Source organism: Onychostoma macrolepis, chromosome 25 (assembly GCF_012432095.1).
Source record: "Onychostoma macrolepis isolate SWU-2019 chromosome 25, ASM1243209v1, whole genome shotgun sequence".
NCBI lineage: Eukaryota > Metazoa > Chordata > Actinopteri > Cypriniformes > Cyprinidae > Onychostoma > Onychostoma macrolepis.
The window spans coordinates 42,525-63,154 of record NC_081179.1 but is presented as its reverse complement, the minus strand read 5'-3'; the positions used below and the strand labels follow the sequence as shown (position 1 = coordinate 63,154).

General features: G+C 36.3%; 1 protein-coding gene across 2 annotated transcripts in view; it reads left to right on the top strand.

Annotated features, from left to right (window-relative positions):
• Positions 1-20,630, top strand: part of cntn1a (contactin 1a) — a 66,904-nt gene that overhangs the window by 43,380 nt on the left and 2,894 nt on the right. For both annotated transcript variants that reach the window (XM_058767663.1, XM_058767662.1), the window contains exons 8-23: positions 489-588; positions 2,048-2,232; positions 3,628-3,752; positions 4,910-5,030; positions 5,154-5,304; positions 5,388-5,515; positions 9,642-9,814; positions 11,363-11,507; positions 11,625-11,786; positions 11,969-12,118; positions 13,973-14,043; positions 14,894-15,128; positions 15,208-15,311; positions 16,458-16,647; positions 16,795-16,913; positions 18,142-18,295. In XM_058767663.1, the coding sequence (XP_058623646.1) occupies positions 489-588; positions 2,048-2,232; positions 3,628-3,752; positions 4,910-5,030; positions 5,154-5,304; positions 5,388-5,515; positions 9,642-9,814; positions 11,363-11,507; positions 11,625-11,786; positions 11,969-12,118; positions 13,973-14,043; positions 14,894-15,128; positions 15,208-15,311; positions 16,458-16,647; positions 16,795-16,913; positions 18,142-18,295 (2,313 nt within the window). The remainder of the gene's footprint in view (positions 1-488; positions 589-2,047; positions 2,233-3,627; positions 3,753-4,909; positions 5,031-5,153; positions 5,305-5,387; positions 5,516-9,641; positions 9,815-11,362; positions 11,508-11,624; positions 11,787-11,968; positions 12,119-13,972; positions 14,044-14,893; positions 15,129-15,207; positions 15,312-16,457; positions 16,648-16,794; positions 16,914-18,141; positions 18,296-20,630) is intronic.

Below are 20,630 nucleotides of genomic sequence, written 5' to 3'. Positions count from 1 at the left end.
AAGAATTTTGAACCTGGATTCATCCAGCTTTCAGATTTATTTTCTGTAAATGCATACAATTAGGGCATATTTAACTAGGAATCATCCTATTTTCATATTTAAACATAACATTTCAGAAAACTTGAAATAGAAAACAATATTTGAATTCTTAATCTACTGTGATCAGCTGGTGAGGTATGGCGATATCTGTTAGTTAGTTTTTACCCTTTTCACCTGCACTGTCTTGCTTTAATTCCACATGGGCATTTAATATCTAAAGCAAATCACTTGTGTAAAACTACATTCTCTGTTCAGTCCCAACATTGCATGCTCGTGATTCATACGTGTGTGTGTGTGTGTGTGTGTGTGTCTGTGTGTGTAATATTACAGTTGTTTGTGACTGTCACAGCATAAATAAACAGGAAAGAGTCGCTCGTTCTGCTGAAAGGAAGAATGAATCCATGAGGACCTCAGTCATTCACTGCCGTCTCATATCTGCTCTCTATCAGGTTCTCTGAGGAAATATCCCGCTGATATCAAAGTCAAATCTCCAGACACTTACACGCTGGTGGGGCAGAACGTCACGCTGGAGTGCTTCGCGCTGGGAAAGTAAGAAAAACGCCACACAGATGACTTCTCAGTGTTTGCAAAGAAGCACTTCAGTCATTTTCCTCAAACGCTTCATTATTCAGCACAATTTTCTGCAAATATTTCAGTTTGAATCGATTAACATCCAGATTTCACTCAAACTGCATTTTGTAGATCATTTCAGATTTATGCTGCCTGTGCTCTATACAAACTCTTACATTTCTTAAAGTACAAAGGGAGATCATCTTCTATTAACTGACAGTGATACAATGTTCAGTATTTAGTAAAGCATCAGTGACATCACTGTAATATTTGCATACTGAATTACCATTGGATGTCTTTCTTGCATGTATTTTCATACTGAATTCTGATGATTATATTTCTTAAAGTACAAAGATACTTTGCATGCTGAATTACCATCAGGCTTTCTTTTTTTTTTCCTAGCATTTATTTTCATACTGAATTATGATTACATTTATTAAAAGTACAAAGAAAATTTCTTGTCGACATAAATTAATCAGTTGTTCAGTGTTCAAAATAAGATCAGGGACATCAATGCAACATTTTTGCATATGCAATTATAATTGGATATCTGTCTTGAATTGTTTCTGTTGTTTAGTCTCAATAAATGTTCATTTGGGATTGAAGAGGAAGTTTAAGGTCTGAAAATGACAGCATAGCTCATAGTACAATGAACTCATGAATAAATCAGAAACAACTGTGTTTTTCATGCACTGATCAATTTTGGTGTATTTTGCTTCTATAACATGTATTTTTCAGACTAATGGAAAGAAAACATCCAAAATACACATTAAAGTGTTTATTTTATAACACATTATCTATTTGCATATGTAGATTTCAATCTCAGTCTATATGTTTAAAAAGATTTTCCTCCACTTCAGCAGTACTTACATACATCAAAACTTAGAGTTTTATTCCTCTCTATATTCTGAAGGTTTTCACTGAGGGGTTTGTTCATATTCCATTCACACTCATTTATACAACCTTTTATTCATAAAAACATGGATAAAATGTTTTTTTATTTTATTTATTTATTTTTCTGCCTGTTGCCAGCATTTTCTTATTTATTGAGTAGTAAAAAAGTGAAATCCAAAATCAGTGAAATTCAAAAACTCTGTCAACGAAATCAAACAAGAATTTTGAACCTGTCTATATCCAATTTTCAGATTTTTTTTTTCTTTCCTGGAAATATATGCAAATTAGCACAGATTTAGTTAGATAATGCAACATTTTAGAAAATGATGTTTGTTATATGTTATAATATAAGTAATCAGCTAGGGACAGTGACATCAATGTCATATTTGCATGCTCAGTTACTGATTGGTTGTCTCTTACATGTATTTTTTATCATCTATAGCTGATGAACACAGTGTAGTGAAAGTCGAGGCTTTTGTATCATTGATTATGTTTAACAAGCAGATCTTACCATGTTATATATTGTGTGTGTTTGTGTGTTCAGCCCCATCCCTCAGATCCGATGGAGGAAGGTGGATGGTGATCTGCCGGTCCATCGCCACAACATCAGTATGTCAGGAAGTCTCCTTCATCTTTACGACATCCAGTACGAGGATGAGGGTTTATATGAGTGTGAGGCCGACAACTCCAAAGGCAAAGACAGACACAAAGTGCATCTGTATGTGGAGGGTGAGAGTCACATGACCTTATGAACACACCGCAATGAGACATTACTGAGAAGAGCAATACCATGTTCCTACAGGTTTATGCTGGAAAATAGAGTGCACACAAAAACTGGTTTCACTTTATTTTGATGGTCACTTTAACACATTGAGTTGACCATAAGTGACATTGCACCTATATGTCTACTAACTCATATTAGAGTGTTGGATTAGTACTATTGAATTAGTAGACTGGTAGGGTTAGGGTTAGAATAAGTTGATATGAACTTGCAAAGTTACTTATAGTCAGTAGAATGTCTGTTGGGAGACCATCTCATTAAAGAGTTAGCAGATATGAAGCAGCCAGTCTACTAATACTGAGTTAGTTGACATGTAGGTGCAAAGTTACTTATCGCCTACAAAATGCTCAAAAGGGACCATCAAAATAAAGTGTTGCCAAAATGCTTAACTCTTTCCCCGCCAAACACCAAATTTTCCAGATTTCATTTTTTTCACTGTTATACACTAGGGGGCGCTATTATACATCTCCTGAATGAGTTTAGAAAGTGCCGATCAAAAACACAGACCAGGAAGATGCAGAAACAAGCAATCTCATAAGCATATGCATATGAAAAATAATGCGATCATCAACACTAACAGCATATAAATGAAAACTGCCTAATGTTTCAGAGGGAAATGTCAATCCAGAAAGTGGTAAAGGACTGTGCAAGCTTTGGGATACTGATGAAAGCCATCTACTTCATCTTTGCTTTGATAATATTACTGAATATGATCCAGATGTTGTATTTGATAAAAATGCGATTTTCTCAGCTTGCTCAAAATGTTGCCTTCTTAATGAAACCTTCCTAAATTCAAGTGTTGATAAAAAACAATGCTTGAAGCTAGAATAAAACAGAAAGTACTTTTTTTTTTTAAAGTAGAGGTTCTGATTTTTATTTTGATGTATTGCATGTTCAGATATTCATATAACAAAATATTCTGGGGGCAATGAAATTTTAGTGAAAATCAGCAAAAACACTGGCAGGGAAAGAGTTAATGTATTAGGATTTGCAAGAATTGTCCTGTAAAGCATTGCTTGTTTACATCAGGGTTTATTATAGTTAACTGAAAGTAAAATCATTAAAAAAAAAAAGGTTACTTGAAATTAAATAAACATTAACTGAAATAAATAAAAAAAAACAGTATAAAATAACTTCCTTATTTTTAAGCTAGTTGCCAAAGGCAGTGTTTTTCATTGTCATTTAGTTTAATTTGATGTACAAAATTAACTAAAACTAAAACTGATATATATAGACAAAAATAATACTAAAAATAAAAAAATTCAAAACAACATAAATACTGTAATAGTTTCTAAATGATACTAAATAACACTGGTTTACGTGTGTGTTTGTGTTTGTCTCAGGAGCTCCTGAATGGGTGGAGAAGATCAGCAGCTCGGAGAGAGACATCGGAGGCGATTACATCATGTCCTGTCTGGCCAGCGGGAAACCCAAACCCCATGTGCACTTCCTGAAGAACGGACGAATGGTATCACTGACATCTTATTTATAAAACATTCATTTTCACACAAAATCAAGCATTTAAATCAGATCAGCTGAAAAAATAAGTCTGCATTTGGCAGATGCTTTTATTCAGAGTGACTGATGTTGCATTTAGAGTTTTATACATTTAAACAGTTCATGCATTCGAACCCATTCCTTTGGTGTTGCTAGCATCATGCTCTACTCTTTGAGCTACCGTTAACACCACAATCACCCTATTTTGATGTCAATAAAAATAGCAAACATTGTCCCAGTCAGTAAAATGCATTAGCAAACTCCTTGACTTCTGCAGTGCATGTAAATAGATGCAGCAGATCAGCGTAATGAATGAGTGTGTTGTGAGGCATTGAGCGCTGGGCGACCGGACTGCTGGCTGTGTTCCCGTCTGGAGCGAGGCCTTCCCATCATGCTTCTGGTTACATAACAGTCACGACACCAGATGGTGCTGATCCAAACACCTGAAGTGTGTTTTCCAGTGTATATCACAGGAAGAGCCGCAGAATGCAAATCAAACACGACTTCTAACAGAATAATAATGCCAGACAGATGTTAGTATTTTACAGTGTCTTCAGTCAAAATCAACTTTATATTAACTATTAATATATTTTTATGATTTTTATATAATTATGGTTATTTTGGCTTATCAAATTAATAAATAGTCAAATACATTAATTAATTTGTTTGTTTGTTTGTTTTTGTATTAATTAGAATTAAAATGTATTTGTACTGCATTATTCTTTTTGCTTGTTTTATTTGTTATAATGTTATTTTGTAACATACAACTTTAATTTTTTATCATTATGATTTTATTTTCATTTATTTTATTAAATGAATTAAACAAATACATTGTTTATATATACATATTTGCATTAAATTATTTATTTGTACTTTTTACATTTATATTTATTATTTTAGCTTGTATAAATTATGTATAAATACACACACACATTTATTTATTTATTTATTTGTATGGATAATGTTATTTTATTTTTTACAGTCTTTAGGGATTCTTCTCATTGATAGATTTCAGAGGCTTTTTCAGAGGCTTATCAGTAGAAATATGACGATGTTGATATCATCTGATGAAAACTGTCTTGAGTTCTGACGAATGAATCTGTTCTCTTCTTGCTTCTCTTCCATCAGTACGCCAAGAACCACGAGTTGCGTTTCTCAGACCTGACATTTGAAGATTCAGGGATGTATCAGTGTATCGCTGAGAACCGCCATGGCACGATATATGCCAACGCCGAGCTCAGGGTGTTTGGTGAGTATTCATCGTTTAGTATTAATATTTGCTGTAAAACGTGGTTCTGAGCTTTAGGACTCACAGAGTTGAAGATTTTGAGGAACACTGCTATTTCTTCCACTGAATGTGTTGTTTTCCCAGCCGGTGCTCCTTCGTTTGAGTGGAACCCAGTGAAACCCAAACTTCTGGGGGCCAAAAATGGGCACGTGGTGATTGACTGCAAACCCCGAGCGGCGCCACGGCCAAGCATCTCCTGGAGCAAAGGAACTGAGCTCCTGCACAACTCCAGCAGGTCAGAGCTCACGCAGAGGTCATCTCACGGATCCCTGATCTCTCCAGAACCGTTCAAATTCAGTCTGTCTTTCATGATTGCAGGATCTTCATTTGGCCAGATGGGAGTTTAGAGCTTCTGAACGTCACCAAATCAGACGAAGGCAAATACACGTGTTTCGCAGAAAACGACCGAGGCCGAGCGAACAGCACCGGATCGCTGTCAGTCACCGGTATGACAATGAAACCAGACCCTAACATTAGCTCATCCTGATTATTACTGCTGTTATTGTGTTCTCTTGAGAAAGACAATGTACTGTTCACCCAGGCAACCACATAGCAACTTTCCAGCAGCAACACAGAACACTCTAGTAACCACCTTGCAACATACTAGTAAACACCAACCACCATAATACCTTCCTAGCAACCATCCTGAACACCCTAGTAACTCCATAGCAACCATCTAACAACACTCTAGCAACCATCCAAAACACACTAGCAATTGTAAAGCAACAACCCAACAACCATCCAGAACGCTCCTGTAACCAAAACGCTCTAGCTTAGCAACCACCCAGAATACCTTAGAAACTGCAAATTAACACCCTAACAACCACCAATACCACCCTAGCAACTGTATAGCAACACCCTAGAAACCACTCAGAATACTGTACAATACCCTACACCATCCTAGCAATGCCCTAACAACCACCCAGAACACCCTAGTAACCACATAGCTACCGCCTAGTCTAGCAACCACTCAGAATACCTTAGAAATTGTAAAAACCCTAAAAACCATTCAGAACACCACAGCAACACCCTTGCGACCACCCAGAGTACTTTACAATACCCTAGCTACACCCTAGCAATGTTGTTACAACCACCCAGAACACCCTGGCAACTGCATAACAATACCCTAGCCTAACAAGCATCCAGAATACCCTATAAACTGCAAAGTAACTCCCTACCAACCACCTAGAAGACCTTAGCTACTGAATAGCAACACCCTAGAAACCACCCAGAATACTTTACAATACCTTACAACACTAACCTTACAATGCCCTAACAACAACCCAGAACATCCTAGCAGCCACATAGCTACCTCCCAGCTTAGCAACCACCCATATTACCTTAGATACTGTAAAGTAACACCCTAATGACCACACAGAAAAGCCTAGCAACTGCATAACAGCACCCTTGCAAAAACCCATAATATTTTACAATACCCTACAACACCCTAGCAATGCTCTTACAACCAGCCAGAACACCGTAGTAACTGCATAGCAACACCCTAGAAACCACCCAGAATACCCTAGAAGCTGCAAAGTTACACCCTGACAACCATCCAGAACACCTTAACACCTGCATAGCAACATCCTAGTCTAACAACCATCCAGAACACCCTAACACCTACATAACAGCATCATAGTATAACAACCACCCAGAATACCCTAGAGGCTGCAAAATTACACCCTAACAACCATCCAGAACACCCTAATAACCGCATAGCAACACCCTAGCAACCACCCAGAATATCCTAGAAGCTGCAAAGTTACACCCAAACGACCATTCGTTGGTTGAGTTTGTAATCTGGTTGAGTTAGTGTTTGTTGGTTGAGTTTGTGTTTGATTGTTGAGTTTGTAATCTATCTGAGTTTGTGTTTGTTGGTTGAGTTTGTAATCTAGTTGTGTTTGTGTTCGTTGGTTGAGTTTGTAATCTATCTGAGTTTGTGTTCGTTGGTTGAGTTTGTAATCTAGTTGAGTTTGTGTTTATTGGTTGAGTTTGTAATCTGGTTGAGTTAGTGTTTGTTGGTTGAGTTTGTGTTTGATTTGTTGAGTTTGTAATCTATCTGAGTTTGTGTTCGTTGGTTGAGTTTGTAATCTGAGTTTGTGTTCGTTGGTTGAGTTTGTGTTCGTTGGTTGAGTTTGTAATCTGGTTGAGTTAGTGTTTGTTGGTTGAGTTTGTGTTCGTTGGTTGAGTTTGTAATCTGGTTGAGTTAGTGTTTGTTGGTTGAGTTTGTGTTTGTTTGTTGAGTTTGTAATCTATCTGAGTTTGTGTTCGTTGGTTGATTTTGTAATCTAGTTGAGTTTGTGTTTATTGGTTGAGTTTGTAATCTGGTTGAGTTAGTGTTTGTTGGTTGAGTTTGTAATCTATCTGAGTTTGTAATCTATCTGAGTTTGTGTTTGTTGGTTGAGTTTGTGTTTGTTGGTTGAGTTTGTAATCTAGTTGAGTTTGTGTTTATTGGTTGAGTTTGTAATCTGGTTGAGTTAGTGTTTGTTGGTTGAGTTTGTGTTTGATTTGTTGAGTTTGTAATCTATCTGAGTTTGTGTTTGTTGGTTGAGTTTGTAATCTATCTGAGTTTGTAATCTATCTGAGTTTGTGTTTGTTGGTTGAGTTTGTAATCTATCTGAGTTTGTAATCTATCTGAGTTTGTGTTTGTTGGTTGAGTTTGTAATCTATCTGAGTTTGTAATCTATCTGAGTTTGTGTTTGTTGGTTGAGTTTGTGTTTGTTGGTTGAGTTTGTAATCTAGTTGAGTTTGTGTTTATTGGTTGAGTTTGTAATCTGGTTGAGTTAGTGTTTGTTGGTTGAGTTTGTGTTTGATTTGTTGAGTTTGTAATCTATCTGAGTTTGTGTTTGTTGGTTGAGTTTGTAATCTATCTGAGTTTGTAATCTATCTGAGTTTGTGTTTGTTGGTTGAGTTTGTAATCTATCTGAGTTTGTGTTTGTTTGTTGAGTTTGTAATCTAGTTGAGTTTGTGTTTGTTGGTTGATTTTGTAATCTAGTTGAGTTTGTGTTTGTTTGTTGAGTTTGTAATCTAGTTGAGTTTGTGTTTGTTGGTTGAGTTTGTAATCTAGTTGAGTTTGTGTTTGAGTTTGTAATCTAGTTGAGTTTGTGTTTGTTGGTTGAGTTTGTAATCTAGTTGAGTTTGTGTTCGTTGGTTGAGTTTGTAATCTATCTGAGTTTGTGTTCGTTGGTTGAGTTTGTAATCTGAGTTTGTGTTCGTTGGTTGAGTTTGTGTTCGTTGGTTGAGTTTGTAATCTGGTTGAGTTAGTGTTTGTTGGTTGAGTTTGTAATCTAGTTGTGTTTGTGTTCGTTGGTTGAGTTTGTAATCTATCTGAGTTTGTGTACGTTGGTTGAGTTTGTAATCTGAGTTTGTGTTCGTTGGTTGAGTTTGTAATCTGGTTGAGTTAGTGTTTGTTGGTTGAGTTTGTGTTTGTTTGTTGAGTTTGTAATCTATCTGAGTTTGTGTTTATTGGTTGAGTTTGTAATCTGGTTGAGTTAGTGTTTGTTGGTTGAGTTTGTGTTTGATTTGTTGAGTTTGTAATCTATCTGAGTTTGTGTTTGTTGGTTGAGTTTGTAATCTATCTGAGTTTGTAATCTATCTGAGTTTGTGTTTGTTGGTTGAGTTTGTAATCTAGTTGAGTTTGTGTTTGTTTGTTGAGTTTGTAATCTAGTTGAGTTTGTGTTTGTTGGTTGAGTTTGTAATCTAGTTGAGTTTGTGTTTGTTTGTTGAGTTTGTAATCTAGTTGAGTTTGTGTTTGTTGGTTGAGTTTGTAATCTAGTTGAGTTTGTGTTTGTTGGTTGAGTTTGTAATCTAGTTGAGTTTGTATTCGTTGGTTGAGTTTGTGATCTAGTTGAGTTTGTGTTTGTTGGTTGAGTTTGCAATCTATCTGAGTTTGTGTCTGTTGGTTGAGTTTGTAATCTAGTTGAGTTTGTGTTTGTTGGTTGAGTTTGCAATCTATCTGAGTTTGTGTCTGTTGGTTGAGTTTGTAATCTGGTTGAGTTTGTGTTTGTTGGTTGAGTTTGTAATCTATCTGAGTTTGTAATATATCTGAGTTTGTGTTTGTTGGTTGAGTTTGTGTTTGTTTGTTGAGTTTGTAATCTATCTGAGTTTGTAATCTATCTGAGTTTGTGTTTGTTGGTTGAGTTTGTGTTTGATTGTTGAGTTTGCAATCTATCTGAGTTTGTGTTCGTTGGTTGAGTTTGTAATCTGGTTGAGTTTGTGTTTGTTGGTTGAGTTTGTGATCTAGTTGAGTTTGTGTTTGTTGGTTGAGTTTGTAATCTAGTTGAGTTTGTATTTGTTGGTTGAGTTTGTGATCTAGCTGATTTTGTATTCGTTGGTTGAGTTTGTAATCTAGTTGAGTTTGTATTTGTTGGTTGAGTTTGTGATCTAGCTGATTTTGTATTCGTTGGTTGAGTTTGTAATCTGGTTGAGTTTGTGTTTGTTGGTTGCGTGTGATGTGATGGATAAGCATCTCACTGCTGCCCTCTGCTGCCACAAGCATGCAACTGATGGTCCTCAGCAGAAGTGAGAGGCGTTCTCCTGTATTTGGAGGATAACAAGTGTCTCTCTCCACAGACGCCACGAAGATCACTCTGGCTCCATCCAACGCTGACGTCAGTGTAGGCGAGAGCACCAGGATGGAGTGCGCCGCATCACATGACCCCACCCTCGACCTCACCTTCATCTGGTCCCTTGACGCGAACATCATCGACTTCGACCGAGACAGAGAGCATTACGAACGCAAAATGGTCAATTCAGTCTTTAGCTGTTTAATACTGATGACAAACATCTTATAATTATTTATTTAGTTTTAATGAATCAAGACTCTTCATTAACATTACCATTGTGGATGCCTTAACACCAAAAACAATAACTAAAATGACAACTATAACGATGACTATGATAATTATAATTATAATGATAACTATAAAGGTAACCATAATGCTATTTATGATAACTGTAATGCTACCTTTAATGATATCTATGACAATTAGTATGATGAAACTACTGTAGTGTATAACAGTAATTATGATTATAATGATACGTATAACTGTATTGGTAACAATAATGATAACTGTCACAATAACTATACTGATAATTATAACAATGTTTACTATAATGTTTATAACTATAATAATGAATATATTGATAACCATACAATAACTGTAATTATAACTAATGGTATCCTTAACAATAGCTATAATGATGATAACTATAATAATAATTATCAGAACAGCAATGATAACCATAATGTTGACTATAATAATAATCATGGTAACTATGATAACAATAACTATCACAAAATAACTGTACCAATAACTATACTGACATCTGCTGGATGAATTACTTTGAGGTGATTCCAGTGATATCGTTCTTCTGTGTTGTTATCATCATAGTTGTGGTGTGGATGCCACTATCGTCTTAACTGACTAACTAAAAAAAGAGCCTCTAACACCAGCGTTCTCTGTTCTTTTTCTATTCTATCTATTGTTTCTTTTTATTTATATATACAGTCAAACCAAAATTTATTCAGACACCTTCAAAATTTCTCACATTATCACCGTTTATTGCTACAATTTAGAAAATGTTAATAAAATATGACAAGAACTCAGATTAAACTGTGTCAGAACAAATTCATCTTGATAATCTCAGATAACTTTGATAGAAAGGTATGTAATGAATTACAATCAACCAAAAATTATTCAGCTGTTAAATTTAAGTACACAATTAGATAATACCAATTTAGCTCAACCAATCACCAAGCAATGCTTCATTTTGTTCAGTCGGTGGTGTAAAAAGGTTGCATTAGCAATTAAAGAAAAAAACACTTAAGCAAAACAGTCAGGTCAAAGTGTCTGAATATTTTTTCCCCCAATTTTTTTTAATCAGTTTTACTGGTAGTCCACTGTATGAAGAATTTTTGGGTATAATATGTCCCAGTTCACTTTATTTTGCCATCCTCACTTACATAAATGAACTATAGCGTCCTGCACCCACTAGTAAATAAATATAAAAAATTATATCTGGTGTCTGAATAATTTTTGGGTTTGACTGTGTTTACAGTTCAACACCTAACTGAGACTTGTCATATAGCACTTACATATTACTGCTCTTTTGTTGGTTTTGATTGCTTCTATTGTCCTCATTTGTAAGTGGCTTTGGATAAAAGCGTCTGCTAAATGACTAAATGTAAATGGAACTGAAGGTTATAGATATCATTACAGTTATTGTTCATGGTTTTGAACAGGTGTCTTGTGTATTTAACGAGTGTATTAATTTAAATGTTTGTTTCTCAGGATGTTAATCAGGACGGTCGGGCCGGGACGTCTAGCTCAGAGCTGGTGATCAGTAACACACAGCTGAGACACGCGGGACGTTACAGCTGTACAGCGCAGACGCCGGTGGACAACATCACGGCCTCCGCAGAGCTGGTGGTCAGAGGTCAGACAGACTTTTTATCTTCACATAAAGCTTAAGTTTCCATGAGCTGAGCTGCTGATGTTCCCCGTATCTCAGATTGTTTTTACATCAGTAGCTCCTGTGTCCCCTCATTCTCAGGTCCCCCAGGTCCTCCCGGAGGGGTGCGTGTGGATGATGTGAAGGCCAGCAGCGTGAGGGTGACCTGGAGTCACGGGACGGATAACTTGAGTCCCATCTCTAAATACGGCGTGCAGTACAGAGACGTGCGAGCGCTGCAGGATTGGAGAGACGCCTCCACCTGTGAGTACATCAATATAGTGTTGACATGTATGTGAATGCATGTATAATTAATATATTAATGATTTTCTGCACATTTGAGATGATTATTTAATTTGATAGTCATCTTGACTAGAGCACTAGTTCAGATCTAAACCGGTCCCAGTGAGTCTGTGTATTGATCCAGTGATTCTGTGTGTCTTCAGCTCCAGTGAATGTGGAGGGAAATGCAGAAATGGCCAACGTGATCAATCTGACGCCCTGGACGGAGTATGAGTTCAGGGTCATCGCCACCAACACGCTGGGCACCGGACCCCCGAGTGACCCCTCGCCCAAAATCACCACCAGAGAAGCCAGTGAGTTCCTTCCGTCCTCATCTGCGGAAATAATCACCTGCGGTTTATTGCCATTAGTGTGTTTGTTTAACCCAGCTACTGCATTCAGCCCGTTTGATATGGAAGCAATGCATAACAATTTCAAGGTTTTAGATCAGGAAGCAAACTTTGGAAATGAGTAAAGACTATCAAAATACATATCAGTTATTTTTTTTAAATTGAAAATGTAGATGTGTCTCAAAAATACTATATTACTAATACTAGTACTAATACTAATATGTTTAGCCTCATTTCCACATCTCTCACACACATTTAGAACTAGATTCTGCTAATAAACAACACACTGTAAACACACTAGATTTAACTGGCATAACAAATGAACTATATCAAATGAAATACAGCCCAGCGGGGTGCAGAGCAAAAGTTCAAAGACCAAATTTGATAAAGGACAGAGGTTTGAAAAGAAGAAGCCCGCATTTGACTCTGCAGCCACCGATTGATGAACCATTGCAGCGTGGAGAACCTTTTCATGATAAAATGAAAGTTTATGCAAGTGAAAAGAATATATTTTGTTTTAAAGCATTCCAGGCTAATATTGATGTAGTTTTATTAGAAAATGTAGGTTTCATAAATCTGGACTATTTTTGAGCAGTCCATTTGAGTTACAAGTTAAAAAAAATAAATTATTCAATTCTGTTAATTTCAATGGAGTAAAAAGGGGGCTAAATGTAGTAAAAACATGGTAATAACAGTTACTGCTGTGTGTGCACTTGGATGGGTGAAATGCAGAGCACAAATTCCGAGTATGGGATACCATACTTGACCACGTCACGTCACATCCTTTCCTTTTCCTTTTCCTTTTCCTTTGTTGAAAATGATCAGCAGTCATGTTTAATAAGCTTAGGTTCCACCAGGTCCAAACAGGCAGTTTTTGAATGTATTTGAAACGGGGCAAACAAGACGTGAGACGTGCGGATCGATTTGAAGGCTTTTATTAGACAGAGACATGGTCCTAACAGGCATAGTTCAAACAGTAGCAAACTGATATATTGAGGACAAGACACAAGAGAATTCCGAGGGCATGTGTGGGTCGTAGATCGGCGAACGATATCCAAAGGGTTTAGACAAGAGGGGTAATCCAAGAACATGAGTAATAGTCCAAGCAGGGGCGAACAGAGTCCAAACGGAAAGACGAAGGGTTAATCCAATATACACAGGCAAGAGTCAGGGAACAGGAAAACAAGGCAACACGAGATGACAAGACTAACATGAAATGCAGACTAGACTCAGTAAAGCAGCTATCACTAGGTGAATGATAAATGCAGAACAATACTGGAGTATAAACAGAAACACAGAATGGCTCGGTAAAGCAGCTAACACTAGAAGAGAGCTATACGCAGATCAATACTCGGCAACTAGATCAGGATCTGAGAGTGTTTTATGTAGTGTATGTAATAGCTCTTAGATGAGCGTGTGATTGGTGACAGCTGTGTGATCAGAGCATTCAGCTGTGTATGTGCAATCTGTGTAATCAGCTGTGTATGTGTCATCAGTGCAATGAATGATGGGAAATGGAGTCCAATGTGATGTGTGGTGTGAGAGTCAATGTGGTGAGTGAACGGAAGTTCATAGACCAGATTCGTGACAGTATTATTATGTTTATGTCAATCCTCAGTAGTACTATTGCTGATAGTGATCTGATTAAACCACTCACACTAAGTATTAAGCATCAGTGTGTAAGTCCTCCAGCAGCATTCTGGGAAATCACCCACAACATACAGTGGCACCACTGGAATCATCTAGAATACCATAGTAACTAGTAATTGCATAGGAATGCCTTAGCAAGCATAATGACTGTAATTTCTCTCTCTGTAGGTCCTATTGTGGCTCCGTCAGACATCGGTGGAGGAGGAGGAACCAGTCGTGAGCTCACCATCACATGGACGGTACAGTGCTCATGTTTCTCACATGAAGAAGATGTCATGTATATTCTAGAAATCAGAAAAATCCCTCTCCAAATAACAGCAAAAAGCAATTCTCTTTCAATTTCAATTTCAAAGTGATCTAAATTGCACATTTAAGTGCTTATTTTATTGAACTTTATCTATTTGCATCTGTAGATTTAAATTCATATCTTTAATCACTCAATATTTGTAAGTTTTTTCTCCACTTCAGCAGCACTGACATACACCAAAACTTAAGAGTTTTATTCCTCTCTATATTCTGAAGGTTTTACTGAGGGGTTTGTTAATATTTCATTTACACTGATTTATACAACATTTTATACCGAAAAACATGGCGATAATGCTTATATTTAAAGGTAATGAGTTTGTTTCTCCACTCCAGAAGCACTGACATACACCAACACTTAGAGTTTTATTCCTCTCTATATTCTGAAGGTTTTTACTGAGGGGTTTGTTAATATTTCATTCACACTGATTTATACAACATTTTATTCCTGAAAACATGGTGAAAATATTTTCTGTCTGTTGATAGTATTTACTGATAAAAAGAGAAATCCAAAACCCCATCTGTAAAAACTCTAGTATATCAGCAAAATCAATCAAGGACTTTTTAAACAGATTATGTAATGATAATGCATAATTTTTATATTTAAACAACATTTGATTTGTATATTTAAACATAACTTGTAATGCAACATGTATTAATGTATCATGATTGATCAGCTGGGGAAGTAAGGTGATATATATTAGTTTAAGTGTTTACTCTATTCACCTTTGCTATCTTGCCTTCGGTTAAAACCAAAAACTGTTTTGATGTGTTTTGCTTCTGTAGCCGGTCCAGCCGCAGTACTACTACGGCAGTAATTTTGGCTACATCATCGCGTTCAAGCCTCATAACGACCCTGAGTGGATGAGGGTGACGGTGACCGATCCTCAGGCCCAAAAGTATGTCCACAAAGACTCGAAAATCCCCCCATCCACCAAGTTTGAGGTGAAGATGAAGGCCTTCAACAGTCAGGGCGAAGGGCCGTTCAGCATCAGCGCCTTCATCTACTCCGCTCAGGATGGTGGGTGACACACGGCTGCAGATTTACAGAATTAAACCACATGAACTAGCAACCTTACTGATGTGTGTTTCCATCTCAGTTCCTGCGGAAGCTCCCACCATCATCGAGGCGAGGACGCTGTCGGCCACAGAAGCCGTCGTGTCCTGGGTGCCTGTTCAGCTGCAGACGGTTGAAGGATACCAGGTACCAAAGCACTAGTTCACTGTTAACCTCAGAATGAGCCAATCACATCAGACTATCACACGTCTCAAATTCACTTGCTGATGTACTTCCTGTTGTTTAAAGTTGTTCATTTAGCAGCTGGGTCATTATCGTGAACTGACTTCTCATTACTTACAATACAATAGTAACTGAAGTAAATTTCAATATATAAAACAAACATTTAAATGAATAAAAATTACTAAAATAACAAACTAAATATGGAATAAAAATGAATAAAAAATTATATTGATTTTAAAAAAAGAAGAAAAAAACACTTAAAATATATAAATGTAGGAAGAAAATTAAGTGATTTCCAAAGTCTGGCAAGAATTTTTAAAGAGGAAAAAGTGGGGTGGGGGGTTTATTGTGTAAATTATTTATAAATAAATTGGAATTATTCTAGTGCTGTCAAATGATTAATCGCGATTAATCGCATCCAAAATAAAAGTTTTTGTTTACATAATATATGTGTGTGTACTGTTTATTTATTATGTATATATAAATACACACACATTCAGTATATATTTAGAAAATATTTACATGTATTTACATTATATTTATATTCATATAATTTAATTTATATATTAACATAACACATTTTTCTTAAATATATACATGCATGTGTGCCTATAAATATACAGAGCACACACATATATTATGTCAACAAATACTTTTATTTTGGATGCAATTAATCGCGATTAATCATTTGACAGCACTAAATTATTCATATTTATTTATTTTAAAGATAATATTTTATTATATTATTTTTGTTGCTATACAGACAGGGTCAACTAAAACTAAAACCACAAAAACATTCAAATAAAATATAAAAAAATGTAAACTTTTTATTTCAGCTTAGTTGCCAAGGCAACATTTCTCATTTTCATTTAGTTTGTACTTGATGTACTAAAATAACTAAAACTAAGTTAACTAAAGCTAATAAATAAACATTAATAAAAACTATACAGACATTTAAATAAAATGTAAACTAATTAAAAATATATAAAACAACAAACTTACTAAAATTTCAAATAAAAAATAACTGTAAAATAAAAAAAAATAAATCCTAATTTAAAATATGAATAAAAACTATAATAGTGTGTTAATTTCTGGCCTGTTTTCTCTCAGGTCCGGTACTGGAGGGAGTCGGTGGAGAACGAGGCGTCTGCGCAGCGTGTTCTGGTTCCCAGTCGAGAGAACCACACGCGTCTGGACAACATGAAGCCCAACTCACATTACCTCATCGAGGTACGGGCGTATAACGGCGCCGGATACGGACCTGCCAGCCAGCGCCACAAAATCTACACCAAGAAAGCACGTAAGTCCGAAAGGAGCCCATAGGAGGAGTATTTTAGGACACATCTTTACAGTGTGAGGATAAAAAAGAGAAAATGTGATGTTAAAAATAAATAATTGGCATTTATGTTACTGTTATTTTCTGATCTGACTGTGTTTTTTTTCTCAGCCCCTAGTCGGCCTCCTAAAATCATTGGCACAAAGATGAACTACAGCGGCACGACGATCAACATCGCCTGGGAGCAGGTGGAGCCGCTGGCCAACGAGTCGACGGTGGAGGGATATAAGGTCAGAAAAACACAGTAAAGAGGTGTTTAAACTGATCAAGCTGCTCTTGATGCTTCATTTACCTGCTGCTCAGTGTCTCTGAATTTGTTTTAGTGTGTTTGTCTTACTGGATTCATGAAGGTAAATGTTAACATGCATATGAATAGCTCATTAAATATGAGCTGAAGCATGAGGGATTATATGTAATTGTTTTAGAGGTACGACTCTAAGCCTTCAGAAATATTTGGTTTTGGATGGGTTTTCTGTCTCCCTTCAGGTTAAGTTTCATAGAAGTTTCCAGCGAGACTGACGTTCAACATCAATTTAACGTTAGGCTGTAGCTGCACATTTAATATTTTAGGCTTTTCGTGAAGACATAATGTCAGACATCCATGTTTAACAGTTCTTTTAAAACTGTGTTGATAACATTACAGGCCGAATCAAAACTGGAAACTGATTTGCGGAGCAGATTTCAGGTTACTCAAGAGCCTGAATGTGGACAGTATACTCTAAGACCCTTATAAATACAGAAATGTTTCAAATATAATCTGCTGCTAGTTTGGCCATCTGTCTGGGTTCACATTGGACAGGCCGATTTTGAAGCACCACGCTCTCTTACCAAACAAAATGCATACTAGTACACAGTATTACTCTTACTATTTTTAGCATATCTATTTTATGGCAGAAATAGCCCTTGCTTCATTCTTAAATGAATTGGTTAAATTAGTAAATCAGGGATTTACATCAAAGATACTGTGTGATTTGCCAACACTAAGTGGTGGTTATATTTTCATATGTGGTGGTTAAAATATAATTTCATAGTTCTATATTGAGTACATTTTGGATTTAAAACATTAATCTGATAAGGTTATACATGCAATTGTAACTGCAATGTAAATGCATTCATTGCATCTCTGAGCTGCATTAAACAGTCTGTGTAAATCCATCTAAATATCGATTTCTTTTGACTGGTATCAACCCTAGAGTGGCTTAATATTCCAACTGCATTTATTGAGTAAAATGAAGAATTTTGTCCACATGAAGCCCCTGGAAATCAGTTTATCAAGGGGGTAAATATCACTCCTTAATGGAAAAGTTCATTTCTGTCCCTGGTTTAGCAGTATTTTTCTTCTTGGCTTCACTGAATCCTGCACAAAGTGGCCTGCTTTTTGGTGTTATAGAGATGTGTGTCTCGTTTGTAAATCTCGTGGGTTCAGTCAGCTCTTGATGTTGTGCTGTTCTCACTCAGGTCCTGTACAGGCCAGAGGGGCAGCCCAATGGCATGCTGTACACCACAGTGAAGCAGTCCATCGATCTGCCCATGAAGAAGGGCGATTACCTGGTGGAGGTGCGTGCTCACAGCGAGGGAGGAGACGGAGCCGTCGCACAAGTGCGCATCGCAGGTAAAACCACATTTACATTAGAGCATGAGGACATTACGGTCTTTTTAGGAGATTTTGGAGATGCTTTAATGCTAAAGTGACTTAAAAATATAATGACAAAATTATTCATTTGTATGTAGTTATGCATTTGTCAGATGCTTTTATTCAAAGCAAATCACATTTCATTCGAAAAAAGGATTTAATCGGTGCAAACACTGCCTGACATGAAGCAGATGAGTGAAGAATTCATGAACGGCCAGCAGATGGAGTGGTCACTCATGAAACACACAGATGATTTAGTCTAAATGAACATAATCCCGATAGAAGATAAAGTACAAGTAACCACACGATCATGCATAATGAATATAGCAAAAAAAGTAGTTGATGGTTTGTATGCCCATCAAAGTCCATCAAACTGAGAAACACAAGATTGCTATGATGTTAAGTTATACGTTACTGTCCATTTAGTATTTTTCTTGGACTCATCATCCACAATGATTCACAAATGACATAGAAATAATGAAAAAAACAATTAAACAACATTTGGAAATCAACTAAATCCTTCTTGACAAATTTACAGGTTTTTTTTTTTTTCAAATGCTTATATGCACAGTGACTTACAAATGAGGAAATTCATAAGCAGTTTGTCTTGATATTTATACATGTATTTATGCAGATACTTTTATCCATTGCATTCAGGATATACATATAATCAGTGCAAACGCCGCTCACATGAAGCAAATGATGATGATATTCACTGTGATGATGTCCCAGGTGAAAAACAAGTGCACTTCCATAATGTACTTAAAGTGCTCTATTTTTGCGCACTAATTTTGTACTTAATATACTAAAAATGATCCTTTAGTACTTCTTAAGGTCAACTTAAGATCATCTAAGTGTGCTATTTTGAGACACCATGAATATGAACTAAAATGCACTTTTAACATACTATCTTTGTATTTAGAAAATGTATTTAGCTACCACTTGTAGCACACTTGAGTGTACTAGTGTATGAAAGAGGGGTTCAAGTGTGCTACAAGTGGTAACTAAATACATTTTTTAAATACAAAGATAGTATGTTAAAAGTGCATTTTAGTTCATATTCATGGTGTCTCAAAATAGCACAGTTGAGTACACTTAGATGATCTTAAGTTGACCTGGGGTACTCATGAATGACCAGTAGATGGAGCTGTCACTCAGAAAAACACACAGATGATCATGTGACTTCAGATGATGTTTGGGTTTCACTCAGTTATGTTCTGAATGAACATAATCCTGATACAACATGGCATACAAGTAACCACATGAGCATAAACAGATAGCAAAAAAGTAGATGTTTGACTTTTCAAAGTATTGCGACTCACAACATGACTATTATCACATTTACATGTAGATTAGATTATATGTTATTGTCCTTTCAGTATTTTTCTTAGCAATGACACACAAATAACATATACACAAAATTAATAAAATAAAGCTAAATTTAGAATAGAAATTAAAACAAACTTCCAAACACAATATTCTACTAGACAAATTTCTAGTTATTCATTTTGCAGATGCTTTTTTATGCAAAGTAACTTACAAACGAGGAAAATCAAAAGCAGTTTGTTGTGCTATTTAGCGGTCAAGCTCCTTATGTAATCGTTAGTTTTCTTAATTCCTCTCTGGAAGTCTGTGGGACCCCATAAAGTTATGAAGTCTGGCACACAGATAGTGGACAGTATCAACATTAACCACAGTCTGTAACTCAAACCCTCTTGCACTCATGTTTATACTAATAACTTCTTAAGCTTCCTCTTAAACTCCTCTTTTTCTAACTCATCCTAGACAGTTCATCTGAATTTCACCAAATCTAGTTCAGATCATCTTCAGACCGTGCTGGAAATGAGTTTTTGAAATATTTTTGACAGACCCAGTCCTTCTCTTATTTGGCAAAGAGGACACCGATATGGACATGAGGCTATATCTCCGCAACCAGAGGCGTCATGCCCATTCAGAGTGATTTCTGAGCCAAGTAGATTTTGAATGCAGCTTCCAAAAGACAAAAAAAATGCAGAATAATATTTTTTATATGTGATACAATCACACCGGTGTGATTAGATCGTTCAGTGCGGCACAGCATCAGCTGATAAATTTAAATCTGGGTTCACTGGCTGGCACTGAGCCAGAGACAGAAGCATTTGTACAGTGCTGCATTAATCAATCACACACGATTCTGTTGAGTTTATGAATGCAATGGCCAATCAGAGACGTTCAGATGAATCATTACCGAAACTCTGTGTTTTGTTCACTTGATCGCTTACGAATGTAAGATATTCATTTCATAGTGCAAACAGCTTCAGTGATTTTAATGGGA